Consider the following 15,506-nt stretch of genomic DNA (forward strand, 5'->3'; position numbering starts at 1 on the left):
GTCGCAGATACTCTGAGCCTGTAGATTCATAGCATACGAAGTAGATGGCTAAACGTGAAATTGAAATCCTCACTGCTGACGTAACATAACAGTACCTTCTTTCTTTGCCGAACTTTTTATTAATTTAATTAAACCTCTTAGTTTCCTCACCTCCGTTTATAAGCTGCTATTTGCTATTTGGCAGATTTGACGTCTCAAATACACAACACGAATGAAACGTGTAATTTGAAATCCATTTCATCTCGATATATACTGTTACCAAGTGTATTTGCACACTGTTCGTTTTATTTTGATATTTATATATCAAACAATCGAACTAACTGATTCCAAAAACGATTTCAAAAAGTTGATACCGCGGAAATAATATGAAAACCGCGATTAAATAATCCCACTGAAAAACACGAAACTCTATACATTCGGTATTTAACTATTCATAAAGCTAAACTCAATACTTCTACATAATGTCGATAATGTCAGAAGATGCAACAATGTCATAAATAATAATAAAAAAAGGCAATTGAATATCATAATAATCATATGTATGTGGCTTTCAAATGAATGTTTGGATCAAATATTTATTTTATATTGAAATGCCTACTACTGTAAACTTCCATTAGCTATCTTCGACCTAAACTCATGGGACATTCTAACCTTAAGTTCTCAAGCTTAGACTGCATCTGAGGTAGACAATAATCCGCAAGAAATATGTTACAAAGGCGATTTTAGGGGCAGTAGACTACCATCCATTAGGACAAGAAATCGTCGCTAAAACTGCTCCAGAGAAGTGGTAGAATGCTCGAAGACGTTATGGTTAATCCGTGGCAGTTCGATACACATGGTGCAACGCTCGATGTGATCGTGGAACGCACCCTACCCCGTGGATGACGCGTTGCTTTCCACTGTCATGCTAATCCGTTGCAGAGCGTAATTGCCGATTTATGCATGGCAACATTGGTCTCGGAGCATAATGCGTGCACAATGTGTCCCAAGGGGTTTGGAATTACTTATCCCGCGAAGAAGGAAATCGCGCTGGTTTGATAGATGACAAGAGCTCGCGATCTCTAGACCCTGTGTGTCTCGTCACTTTCTCGTGGGACGGACATACAGTAGTCACGCTACTGGAACGAAATTCGCCAGAAGCACTTTATTTCCCTCGTCGCGTTGCACGAGGCTAGAGACAGAGTCATTGTGATTCAGCTGAAATCTTAATGGAGTATCGAGAACCGCGGTGGAACGTCTATTATGAACTCGCCTGTTTCCCATTACGGTCAATAAAAGGGGAGATTCAAACCACATTTTTTGTGGCAGGGTGGGTGGTGGCGAGGATAGGAGTAGGGCCAAAGAGGGAACGAGAGAGGAGGAAGCCTTACTAGCTACGCTGACGTCGTTTTAGCCCGCGATCCATTCTCCGCGACGCGAGGAACACTTCCATTTAGATGCTCATCTCGCGGAAAAGATTTCACGAGGATATATTACCGTAACGTTATGTCTCCTTTCGTTCGAGGAAACCAGAACGAGATGGTATCTTTGAAATAAACGATCATGGTTAAATGCTTTGCTTGCAATACGAGCCATTAACGCGCATCCACGCTAATATCCTGCCTCTGATACTACTGGCAAGTACTAGACATAAACAGGAACAAGATGTCTTGCTTTAATAGATTTCAGACCTGCGCCGGTTACAGCACGCTCTCGTCGACAGTAATTCGATCTGGATTCGCGTAATTTCTTAAAACACGATGCAGCTAAGTGGATACTCGTATGTCGGGATTTAATGCGTGGGATTCGCATTGCGTTTAACGATGAGGATTTATATCTGTTAAGGGAGAAGCAGCGCTTGATGTGATTTGGAATCATAATCACACCCACGTACGAATTACGAGTGAACTATGTGCTTCTTGATCGGCAAAGAAGTATCGGGAAGAAATGAAACTGTTGTAGTACAAAACTAAATACTAAAGTAAACTCTACATCCTAGCGACCCCCCAGAGAGCGATCCCTACCCCTGCGCTTTGTCTTTTGTGACCTGCGTGGCCCTAAACAGACAGACTAGTTCTAACCGTTCGCTCATTTACTTAATAAACACCTATACAGTTTTTCCACCGTTTCCACTGGCTACTGTTTCTTTGCATTATAACCCCTTAACAGAGACGATAGGTCCATTTCTTCAAAGATGAAACGATGGGGACTCGATTAAATATTTAATTCGTACTAATACGATACTATCTATAATTTAAACTACATATTTGAACAAATTTTGCAATTTTCTCAATTTAAACAATTTTAAAAACTAATTGTTAGTACGTCCAACTATAATTACGCGAATTAACTTATTTATCGTCTTCCTTATCTTGTTTTCCTATTTTCACTTAATATACCATCTAGCCAAAATTAACTCTTCCTCGTTTTATTCCAACAAGTTCAGGTGATTCGAAACGTCATCCTACTACTAATAAACAATCCAAAACATTCCATCAGTGTTTCCAACAAAAATCCTCTAGCCACGAGCAACAGGAAACCCAAAAACCCGTGAATCTTACCAAAATACGTGGCCTCGAGTAATGTTTCGTTCCGGTTGCTATCAATCTTCGTTAAAATAACTCTATTTCCTCCCAACGTGCTTTATTTGATCTTTCACGTCCTCAACCACGTAGCAACAGCTCCGAGCAAAGTTGTCGCGTAAGTTTCGCGCTAAATGGCCCGATTGACTCGTCCAGTGTCTTCGGCATGATAAATACCTTTCACGTGCAACTGTCCGACGAAGACTTGTCCGAATCTAGAGAGTTTCCAGGTGTTCTGCTAGACGAAGCTGGCGCAGGTTGGAGTAGACGTGGTCCGTACCACGCTCTGTATACCTTCGTAGCGATACGTCATCCCTGACAAGCCGGTGTGCCGATAACCTCCGTCTCCGACAAACCCCCGTGTGTGGCCTCACACCTCATCGCGGCAACGGCCATCCATCATGTTTGAGTAATGTAGGGACACGATTTCACGTTATTGCGAATGACCGACTCCGACTACGTGGCAACGTTCCTCTACTTCCAACCGATTACTATTGAAGAAACTGATCCTTTATTAGGGACCATTATCGACGGAACTCCCATCGCCCTGATTTACAGGTACTTTGTTAACATGATGGACGTACAAAGTGGACCATGTGAAAGAATCGAACGGTTAGAACGATTTTCAAAGTGGTTATACGGTTGTTTTTGTCACGATTTGTAGGTGTTCGAGTAAAACTCGGTGTGACATTTTCGGAGATCATGATTAGGCCATGATGTATGGTAAAAGGTAGTGTTCTAGATCTTACTTGGAAAAGTAGGCGAGGAATTTGTAAGAACAAAAGATATTAAGATGGTTGAAGCTAGATAAGCACGATTGTGGTAAATAAACGGGACGATAAAGCGAGGCAAGACATACAGTGTAGGCAGAGGAAAAATGTGCTAATTACAGTAATTCGGGAGAAATAGTTAGATTTAACCAAGTAAGATCACTTTTTTCGAAGAATCGACTCGATTATTGCTATTCACAAAAAGAAAAGGTGTAACTAGAGAAAGCGAAATGGATATAGTACACTGAACAAAGACACTTTAATGAGACATCACCACTATACAAATTTTATTTCGTCCCATTTGCATGTTATGTTTGTAAAAGCGATATCAATGCATTGTTGGGATTCTTCTGGTTAAAATGCGTGCAAACACGACATAAATCAGACTAACTATAAACACAATAATTAATTTCATACAGACGGAAAAATGATACGTAATAACATGATAAAATAGCCTGATCTACTAACGACTCCTGACAAAATTTACTATACCATACGTGGAAAAAATTCTGGAAAATATCTCCTAGAGAATAACTTCGTTAAAGTAAAAGTCATAAATTATGCTAGCCATTTGCACGATAGAGAACTTATTTTTGTACTTACGGATAGACGCTACAAAAGTATATTATACTAATAATAGTATAATGTAATATTTAAAAGATACTCAAATGATGTACTAATGAACTCGTATCTGTTCGCTATAATTACGTCTTCCACACTGACTTGCATGTGAAATACTTCAGCATTAGCCGCCGATTCGACTTTCTTTTGCTTAATCACTCAGTGTGAATCACATATACACGAACTTGGATTTCAAACGAGTCACCGCAGACCCGGTCACCGACACGCGAGAGTTAAGGATTCCAACAATAAGTTTGTTTTACTTTTAGAAAGAGTAGATAAAAATTAAGGACAATCAAATTTTCTACACTGTATGTTTCTTATCTCAATAGCGGCATGCTTTGTATTATATCTGTCTCTTTCCGTTTCGCTCTACCGATTTCTTCTTCTGGTCAACAGTGTTAGGTTTCACAAAGCACGAGAGAGTAAATTGTGGCTGAATTAAACCAAGGATTATCCTATATGACTTGACTTGTAATCTACTCTTTGTTCGGTATCTACTACACTAGCTACGACAATAGTTACATGATTATATCAATCACTAATTTTATCAAAATGTTTAGGAAGAAACAGTTAAGCTGTTTGCGAAAGTGGAATTTTTTTCACAATTTCACTACATTTTTCAATTTTCTGAATTCATTTTACAATCGTTTTGCATTCGAGAATAACATTTTCAACTGCGAAACCGAGGTATATTATAACACATTGTGTACTTTAATATACCATTAAAAAGCACGATATGAAAACATGAAACGAAAAAATTACGCAAACAAACAGCGCTAACTGAATGAAAAATACAAAAAAAAGGAAGAATTTTGTTTCTCATATTAACTAGTTACTCTATCAAAGAAACAAAGACGCGATCAAAGGTATTTAAAATTTCTCCATCATTTCCTAACCGATCTATTGTAAAGATTTTAAACAATTCGAAAGGCTCCACAAACTCATTCAATGTTAAATTAACAAATCTGTTTACTGTAAAAACCTTCATACAATCCATGACAAATAATCGGAATATAAGGCAACAATATCTATTATCAACAAAGTAAATCGATTTTAATTAGTTTACCAGATGCTACCTCAATCAAAAGCTAACGATGAATTCGTGGAAAATACGTATATAACAATACATTTTCAATCCAAATGTAACGATACACGTAAAAAATAAATGATGTATCAACCAAATATAAAAAATACCGTTCATATGAACTAATTCGTTTCTATCCAAAGTGATGTAACCTATCTGATTAAAACCGGGCCTTACAATAAATTTAAAAATATTCTTAAATTTCATGGAAAATCCTTTACTAATATCAATATATTTTGTAATTCTCAATCTAACTGTAATACTAACAGAACGTCTACTTCTAAAACAACACAAAATGGCTGCACATATACGAAAAATAAAAAAAGAAAAAAAAACGAGATCCTATTCTTTAAGAATGAGAAGATTTCTCACAAATATTCAAATGCCAAATCCTAATCTGACTGCAAAATTTGCCTACTTTGAACACCAGTATGATCCTATTGATCCATAAAAATAAATAAATACTCTCTTACGAGGTAAATATTCTTACTTACCGTTATGGACGAGCAGAGCAGAGTCACGGGCAACAGTGATAAGGTCGCTGTCGGTGAGTGTTTCGTCGGACGCGTTACCAGAGGTTGGTGTATCACTAAGTCCAGCACCAGTGCTGGGCATATGATACAAGGGATGCTGCTGTTGCTGTTGATAGGCACGTTGTTTATGCTGACTGGCGTTGTAGTGATTCAGGTGTGATTGCGTGGTCTGGTGATTATTTTGAGGGTAGGCGGGAGCGCGACCTCGCAGGCTTGGCGAATTTTCCTCACCCTCACTGCCGCTCAAACTGTAGGCCGGGTAGAGCCGTCCCTTCCCTGGAACAATCGTTAAAAATGTTTCCATAAATACCGTGTCTCACCGACAACATGCGTGTATTAACGTGACATCAAAGATGGGTAAAAAAGGAGACAAGGGGCGTTAACCCCCATTTAGGATCAGGGTTTGCCGTTTACCAAATAATTAAATTGCTCAAACTGTTGACAGATCTTTTCGTTTTGCACTCAACATTGACACGTATTTTTTGACATAACAAGTACATCATACAGAAATATTATATCATACAATAATAAGCTATATAAGTACAATATAATATAAGTACAATAATAAGATACTTCTTTACGGCATAATATTATACAACATATAATAAACAATATAAAATATTACATATTCACATAATATAGTACTGCATAAAATAAATTAATAATGAAGGGAAAATTTACATAAAATATAATATATAATTTGAAGTAAATAATATAATTTAGTACTATATTGTGTAATAGATAATATACTGTTATATAATATAATAATATATTCTAATAATATTATGCCATATAATATACAATGGAGAATATAGTAATCCAACATACAATTATGAATAATTAAAATAATGATATGTTTTTATATTGCATAATAATTAATAAACTATTAAAATAATACAATATTAATATATAATTGTATGTACAGATTGCATAGACGAACATAAATTTTGCACCAACATGGAAAATATTCAAAATTTAATCAATCTCTAATAACACACAGCCTATATCCCCAGTGTGAAATATATGCGTATATTATATTGTAGAGGTTATGCTGTCGACGATCAAGCGTATACCGTTCGTAGCATCGCTGAAAACGTCGATGTCCTATACCTGCAAACAAAAGAAAGTTATTTTATTTTTATTATTAAACAAAGCATGATTGCAATATTCACTAAAACTATGCTAGTTGCAACTTACTGATTAACAATGTGCAGTAATGAACAATCTGTCACAAAGAATTAAACATGTATGCAAATTATACTTACGTTAATACGAATTCAATATGCATGTATTACACTGGAACACAAAAATAATTTGAAAAAGAATACTATATTTCGTTTCGGCTCGAACGTGACTATTATGACATGCACGTTTTATCGATAAATTAATATGGCGTTCAATTGTACAAGAATAGCGTTCGATATCTAACATGGATAATTATGATATTCAATAAACAAATACCTGAGATTTCACATTATTGTTCTTGGATAAAGATCTGCCCAGATGCGGAAAATGGTCGATGAAAATCGTACCTTATAAAACAACTTGAGAAAACACAACACATTTTTCATTGACACATAACAGATCGAACTACGTATCGGCCATATTTCATTTCGTCTTGAAACTAAACGAAGATGCGCGCGCATTAATGTTATTGCTAATTTTCTCGCGGGAAGATCCTGCCTGTTCGAATGGTTGGAACGTGGCGTTGGTCACGTGTTCCTGCCATACATGCATCTTTCTCAACAGAAAATGTTATTATCTACCCTATGTGATTTCAATTATACATTTAATATTATTTTTAATAAACTATTCCTTCTATTATACAAATAATATACCGCTTTAACTGCAAACATCAGTATAAAAATTGTATGATTAAAAAGCTATATATCCTGCTATAGAAATTTGTTTCACTATATTGTTATTCGATTAATACACGGAGTAACTGCAATATTCATATCGTAATTTCAGAATGGCAGGAAACAGAAAAACAAGGACAACGACGATTTTTGGATTATCGATAGAATAAACCACAAAAATTTTCAATGATACAGACTAATTTGATAATTCTTTACTATTGATTTGTTTGTTAATCGACAAAATGAGATACATACATATACTACTCCTTTTATGTACGTAATATATACTAAAATAATTTCGAAAAGTGTATCTTTCTACCGTAAAAATATTTGATGTTAAAAGACTATACAACCTAAATACTACACATATCTGTCATATAACATTTCGAGTTGCAAAATGCTCGCTAATCATTTATCGTAGGGGAGAGGTTATGCTGTGAACGTTCTAGCCTATATCGTTTCGTAGCAATGATAAAAACGTCGGTGTCATATGTCTGTAAACGAAAAAGAGATATTCTATATATACATGTAAAAAAAAAAAAACAAAGCCAAATCGCAATACTGATCGACACTACGCTACTTGTAACCTATTGATTGTCAATGAGCGGTAATAAATGAACAATATGTCACAAAAAATTAAACATTTCTGTATGGAAATTATACTTACGTTAATACGAATTCAATGTGCATTTATTACATTGAAACAGAAAAATAATGGAAAAAACAATACTAGATATCATTTCAGCTCGCACGAGACTATTCAGCCATGCACGTTTTATCGATAAATTTGTATGGCGTTCAATCGTATAAGAATAGCGTTCGATATCTAACCTGGATAATTACGACATTTAACAGACAGCTTCCCATGGTTCCACATTACCGTCCTTGGATAAATATCTGCCCAGATAACGAAAACGGTCGATGGTAATAGTACTTCAGAAAACAATTTAAGAAAACAAGACACATCTTACATTGACACGTCACACATTCGACTACATATGTACGCCATATTTGATTTCTTCTTGAAACTAAACGAAGATGCGCGCGCATTAATGTTATTGCTAATTTTCTCGCGGCAAATCCTGCCCGTTCGATTGGTTGAAACGTGGCGTCGATCACGTGTTCCTTCCAGTAAATATTATTATCTACCCTATATGATTTCAATTATACATTTGATATTGTTTTTAATGAAATATTCCTTCAATTGAACAAACAATATACCGTTTTAATTGCAAATATCAGAATAAACTTGCTACGATTAAAAAATGATATACCGTATAATTGAAATTGGAGATGGAAATTTGCTACACTGTTTTGTTATTTGACTAATATACAATGCTCCTATTATATTTATATCACAGGAGCATTGCATATTTCGTAAGTGGAAGAAACAATAATCGTATGAATTAAAACGATATAATTGTGACATAAAAGAGAGTGATTTATTATATATGGGATAACAGGGTACTTTTTTTTACTATCAGTTTATTTATTAATTGGTACAAACATATAGCTGCGTATTCCGCTCTGCAGATATGCAATATAAATTAAAAAATTTCCTAAAAGTGTATTTTTCTACCGTAAAAATATTCGATGTAAGAAGACAATATAACCTAAATACTACACATACCTGTCATATAACTTTTCGAGTTGCAAAATGCTCGCTTATTATTTATCGTAGGAGGGAGGTTATGCTGTGAACGTTCTAGCCTATACCGTTTCGAAGCATCGATAAAAACGTCGGTGTCATATGTCTGTAAACGAAAAAGAGATATTCTATATATATATGTAAAAAAAAAAACAAAGCCAAATCGCAATACTGATCGACACTACGCTACTTGTAACCTATTGATTGTCAATGAGCGGTAATAAATGAACAATATGTCACAAAAAATTAAACATTTCTGTATGGAAATTATACTTACGTTAATACGAATTCAATGTGCATTTATTACATTGAAACAGAAAAATAATGGAAAAAACAATACTAGATATCATTTCAGCTCGCACGAGACTATTCAGCCATGCACGTTTTATCGATAAATTTGTATGGCGTTCAATCGTATAAGAATAGCGTTCGATATCTAACCTGGATAATTACGACATTTAACAGACAGCTTCCCATGGTTCCACATTATCGTCCTTGGATAAATATCTGCCCAGATAACGAAAACGGTCGATGGTAATAATACCTCAGAAAACAATTTGAGAAGACACGACACATTTTACATTGACACATCACACATTCGACTACGTAAGGACGCCATGTTTGATTTCGTCTTGAAACTAAACGAAGATGCGCGCGCACGAATGTTATTGCTAATTTTCTCGCGGGAAGATCCTGCCCGTTCGAATGGTTGAAACGTGGCGTTGGTCATGTGTTCCTTTCATACATTCATCTTTCTCAACAGAAAATATTATTATCTACCCTATGTGATTTCAATTATACATTTGAGATTGTTTTTAATGAAATATTCCTTCAATTGGACAAATAATATACCGTTCTAATTGAAAATATCAGAATAAACTTGGTACGATTAAAAAATTATATACTGTGTAATTGAAATTGGACATGAAAATTTGCTACACTGTTTTGTTATTTGCCTAATATACAATGCTTCTGTTACATTTATATCACAGAAACATTGCATATTTCGTAAGTGAAAGAAACAATAATCGTATGAATTAAAACGATATAATTGTGGCATAAAAGAGAGTGATTTATTATATGTGGGATAATAGGGTACTTTTTTTTACTATCGGTTTATTTATTAACTGGTACAAACATATAGCTGCATATCCCGCTCTGCAGGTATGCAATATAAATTAAAAAATTTCCTAAAAGTATATTTTTCTACCGTAAAAAGTATTCGATGTCAAAAGAATCCACAATCTAATTACTTCTCATACCTGTTATATGATATCTCGTGTTGCAAAATGATTGGTGTCGTTTATCGTAGCATAGAGGTTATGCTGTGAACGTTCTAGCCTATACCGTTTCGTAGCATCGATAAAAACATTTAATGTTATATGTCTGTAAACAAAAAAGAGATTTTCCACTATAAAACAAAGCCAGATCAGAATTATGCTATTTGCAATCTATTGGTTGACAATGTGAACTAATAAATGAACAAGCAGTCTTGAACGATTAAACATTTTTGTACGCAAATTGTACTTACCTGAATATGAATTCAATATGAATGTATTACACTCAGATAGAAAAATAATGGTAAAAACAATACTAGATATCAATTCAGCTCGCACGAGACTATTCAGCCATGCACGTTTTATCGATAAATTTGTATGGCGTTCAATCGTATAAGAATAGCGTTCGATATCTAACCTGGATAATTACGACATTTAACAGACAGCTTCCCATGGTTCCACATTACCGTCCTTGGATAAATATCTGCCCGGATAACGAAAACGGTCGATGGTAATAGTACCTCAGAAAACAATTTGGGAAGACACGACACATTTTACATTGACACATCACACATTCGACAACGTAGGTACGCCATGTTTGATTTCTTCTCGAAACTAAACGAAGATGCGCGCGCATAATGTTATTAACATATGTTGCGTGTATATATATATATATATATATGCAAATATAATGTTTCTGTTATATTTATATCAACATTTCGTAAGTAGAAAAAATAACATAATGATAGCATAAAAGAAAGTGATTTATTATATTAGGGAATAATAGGGTATTTTTTTATTATCAGTTTATTTATTAACTGGTACAATGATATACCTGCATGTACTCATTTTTGCATGTGTGCAATGTAGACTAAAATATTTTTCAAAAGTGTATCGTTCTACCAAAAAAGTATTCGATGTTGAAAGAATACACAACCTAATTACTACTCATACCTGTTATATAACATTTCGAGTTGTAAAATGATTCGTAGTCATTTATCGTAGGATAGGAGTCATGCTGTCGTCGTTCCAGTCTTTACCGTTTCGTAGCATCGATAGAAACGAAGGTGTCATATATCTGTAAACGAAAGAGGTATATTCTACTAAAAAAGCAAAAGCCAATCCCAATATTGATCGAAACTATATTATTTGTAATCTATTAAATAACAATACGAACTAATAAATGAACAAGCAGTCTTGAACGATTACACATTTTTGTATGAAAATTGTACTTACGTGAATATGAATTCAATACATATGTATTACACTGAGATAGAAAAATAATGGAAAAAAGAATATTAGATTTCATTTCAACTCGATAAAAACTATTCAGACATGCATGCCTTGTCGATAAATGGGCGTGGCGTTCAATTGTACAACAATAGCGTTCGATATCTAACCTGGATAATTACGATATTCAACAGACAGCTTCCTCTGGTTTCACATTATCGTTCTTGGGAAAATATCTGCCCAGATGAAGAAAATGATCGATGTTAACAGTACCTCAGTACAAAACAATTTGAGAAAAACGACACATTTTGCATTGTCACGTAACAGATCGAACTACGTATCGCCATATTTAATTTCGACTTGATGTTGAACATAATTGTGTACGTGTGTACGTATTAGTGCTACTACGTACGAATTATTTCGCGGGAAGATCTGTATCGTTCAAACAGTTACAATGTTTCGTCCAGTATGTTCTTTTCGTACATCTACATTCCTATGATATATATAAAGTCATTTTTGCCTTACAGTATTTTAATTGTCTATTTTATGATGGCCTTATTAAGATATCCTTTCTATTAGATAATTAATATCCAGCTTCACTGCAAATTTTACAACAATAATTAACCGATTAATTCGATATCTGCTGTGTTATTGTACTCTTGCATGGAATTTTATTAGACTAATTTGATATTCGATTAATACATATTATCCATGATATTTATATCATAATTTCGTAAATGAAAGCAACCATGAAACTGTAGGTTGAAACGATATTCTCTACACAGCATGAAGCATAAATTTGCCATATTATGAATTATTATGACACTCTTTTATTACTAGATGTTTATTAATAAAAATAATGTTATGTATTTGTAAATGTATTATAAACAAATACAAATATTTTTATTAATGCTATTATGCACTGTCAATATTTCCTGCTTGACGTACTAAAAAGTAAATAGCCTTTAATCTTAACGATACGGTTTCTGATTTCCATTTTCGCTTCCTAAATATCATCATGATTGATGCCTGTAACGTATTGCATATACTTTCTACAATGTTTCAAGAACCAATACGTCATAATGATATGCATTTTGCCAACTCTAACACAATACAAGGTGTAATTAAATTTGTCCATGCAACGTTGATGTCCAATAAAGAGACTGGCAGTAACCGGAGGTATAGAGTAGAGGGATAAAGGTTATCCCTGCATTAGAAGAGAAGACCGTATCGTCGCGATGGTGTCCATTTACCAAAGACACAGTAACGTGGGGCTGCATTAAGGCCCAAAAGGTTTTACCGAAAAGGTGGCAAAACAATTCTTACGTCACGCACACTTGGACAAACACGACGGGAATACGAGACTTCCGGATCATAGGATCACGCTCGGCCCCGACCCAAGGGAAACGTCCGAACCGAAAAATATTCTTTCTGAAGATTCCTCCGCGACCGGCACGATGTCATCGTGTTTCTTTTTGCTCTGGGATGGCAAGCTACGTTGGTGGACGAACTCTCCATGAGATTTCTCCCGCGTTTTTGTCGCGAAAACGGAGCGCCAAGGAGCGACGTTAAATCTCCGACGAGAGAAGACTAATCGATCCCACGGGTGACCGCGAGTTGTCATCGTCCGGAGGACGTATCCCAAAGCGGAACAGATGTTGTTAGGTGACGAGCGAGCAGGAAAACCGGTTTTTCGGTTGCGGTAAAGACCATAGTGGATGTAAAGGAAAAGAAAGGAAAAAGGGGGCAGGAAAAAAAAGGAAAAAGCGAGAAACTGACAGGGACGTCTTGGCACGACCAAGCGTTTGGGATAAATCGCGCGAAAACTATGATCGATGCCTGCCGCCTTTGACCTTTGACTTTGCTCGCCTTCCACGAGCCACTGCATCAACGAACCATGTTATCGAGATATCGATATCCCAGGACACGGTTTTCTTTCGTGCATCGCTATCTTTAGCTTTTCTCCATCGATCGAAGCACGCTGCCCGAAGGGATATGGCACATACGAGGGAAAACGGGCAGATTTGTTACCGCTTAATCGAAGAACGCCGCCTAGAAAGTCATTGAATCTCTTTTCTTTTTCCTTTTTCTTTCAGCCACCTCTGTAGATCCGCCTGGTTGGTTTCGTTATCGAACGATGCTGAAAAATCTTTTGAACTACAATTACCAGCGTGGAAAGGATAGCGTAGCAAGCCGAAAGGGACGTAAATTATTAACGAAGTTACGGCAGCGAATGAAATTAGGCATGTCCATCAGTGACGAGTTGCACGACATTTAATTATGGTACTCGTGTAATGCATCGAGTTTGCGACTTCCGTTTGGCGAGTTTTCAAATAATTTTTTGCACCGACTCTGAACCCCCCTCTTTGCGATGTGGCATTATTAAAAGGAGGAACGATCATGAAATGGCATCCTTTGTAACTAGGTTTAGACGGGCACACCGTTAATGGATGCAGTCTATTGCTACGGGTACCGAGTTACCTTGCCGCTAATCGAATCGGCAGTTCGTTGCCATTTTCATCTTTTATTCTGCCATGTTAAACTTTTATTCCTCCATTTTCTTCCTTTTATCTTACGTCTTTTACTTTCCTACTTTATTTTCAGCGTGGGAAGAAACTTGAAATATTCCCACATCTGTGTAATTCAATTTATTATAACAAAAGCTGTACACATGTCGAATATTAGATAAAACTAAAAATTTCATGAATTTATTTATCATAGTTTTCGTAATTTAAGTGTCTTATTAAAGATAACACTGTTAGAAAATGTGCTAGTTCTGAAATAAATAGACTTGTTAAAATAATTAGCATGATCGAACAAAGTTGCGATAATAAAAGATCCCTTAACATAAAACTATACTCTCGCGAAGATAATAGTACGTTATCTTTCAGTTCATGAAAGTTAAAACCTTCTTTGTGATCTTTTATCCTCGGATACGCCAGACCTGATAGATATCAAAATAATATTATCCCATTATCCCATCTAATCATACAGGATAAGATTGAAATAAAGACTAAACGACATTAACGATAACCCGGATACCTGTATTACAGGATTCTTTCATACAGTCTATTATCTTTGTCGGTAAATGGCCCGAAAATGGGAAAAATCATAGCTCCAGATTAGCTTAATTAAATCAAATTTCCTATTCTCCATTCATCCTTCTTCCTGAACTTTTAATATACGTATCTCGAATCGTTTTCCATTTCCCAACCGCTATAAAGCAAACAGTTTCACCTCATTTCCCAAAATGGGAAGGACGTAACGACCCGGCCCGTTTAACCGAGCAAACGACTTCCGCGAATCAAATCGAACGATGTTCCATCAGAAACGTATCACCTTGGTGGCGCGAAAGTGAATTCGTTTAATTTGAATCCGAGAGAGAATCAAAGCGAACAGAGGGTTGTTAGGTATTGGAACAGCGTGGGAAGGCGAGCATAGACGAGGCGTGAAACGATCTCTTCCATGCGGATACTCGTGGGCCAAACACTTTGTATTTTCTGGCTACGCGACCAGCGAGATTCTCGTCGAATTTCACGTATCCATAATACATTATCGAATTACCATGGGGGAATATTGTGGCCACCATAGAGACTCCTGCGATCATATATCCAGCGTTTATGCGCGCACGTGCGTGAAGGCTTGTAAATTTCTTCCTAACCTCGAACGTGGATTGTGTTAACCCACATAATTCCATCATCGTTCCCATGATACCGCAACAACGCGCATGTACGCGAGAATCTATAATTCCATTAACGCGTCACGGACAATAGTATTTCGTTAACGTAACGCGGAAATGATTGTTATCGATTGGACGCCGCGCAGCCGTGCCGGACAAGTCAATTCCGATCATACCCGATCCTGAAGATGATTTTCGGATGATTGCGTGAAATTCATTGAGGGGTTTGTAAGATTGCTTC

General features: G+C 35.9%; 1 protein-coding gene across 1 annotated transcript; it reads right to left on the minus strand.

Annotated features, from left to right (window-relative positions):
- Positions 1–5,525: 5,525 nt before the first annotated feature.
- Positions 5,526–5,876, minus strand: LOC108548228 (uncharacterized). The gene has a single exon (XM_017901063.1). The coding sequence runs from the start codon at positions 5,874–5,876 to the stop codon at positions 5,526–5,528; it is 351 nt and encodes a 116-aa protein (XP_017756552.1).
- Between the last annotated feature and the right edge of the window lie 9,630 nt (positions 5,877–15,506).

The sequence above is a fragment of the Eufriesea mexicana genome, unplaced genomic scaffold (genome assembly GCF_001483705.2).
Source record: "Eufriesea mexicana isolate 0111107269 unplaced genomic scaffold, ASM148370v2 scaffold1453, whole genome shotgun sequence".
Taxonomy (NCBI): Eukaryota; Metazoa; Arthropoda; class Insecta; order Hymenoptera; family Apidae; genus Eufriesea; species Eufriesea mexicana.

What these genes read in the sequence shown, in the direction of transcription:
- LOC108548228 (XM_017901063.1), bottom strand. Translation starts at nt 5,876, where the DNA reads ATGGAAACATTTTTAACGATTGTTCCAGGGAAGGGACGGCTCTACCCG.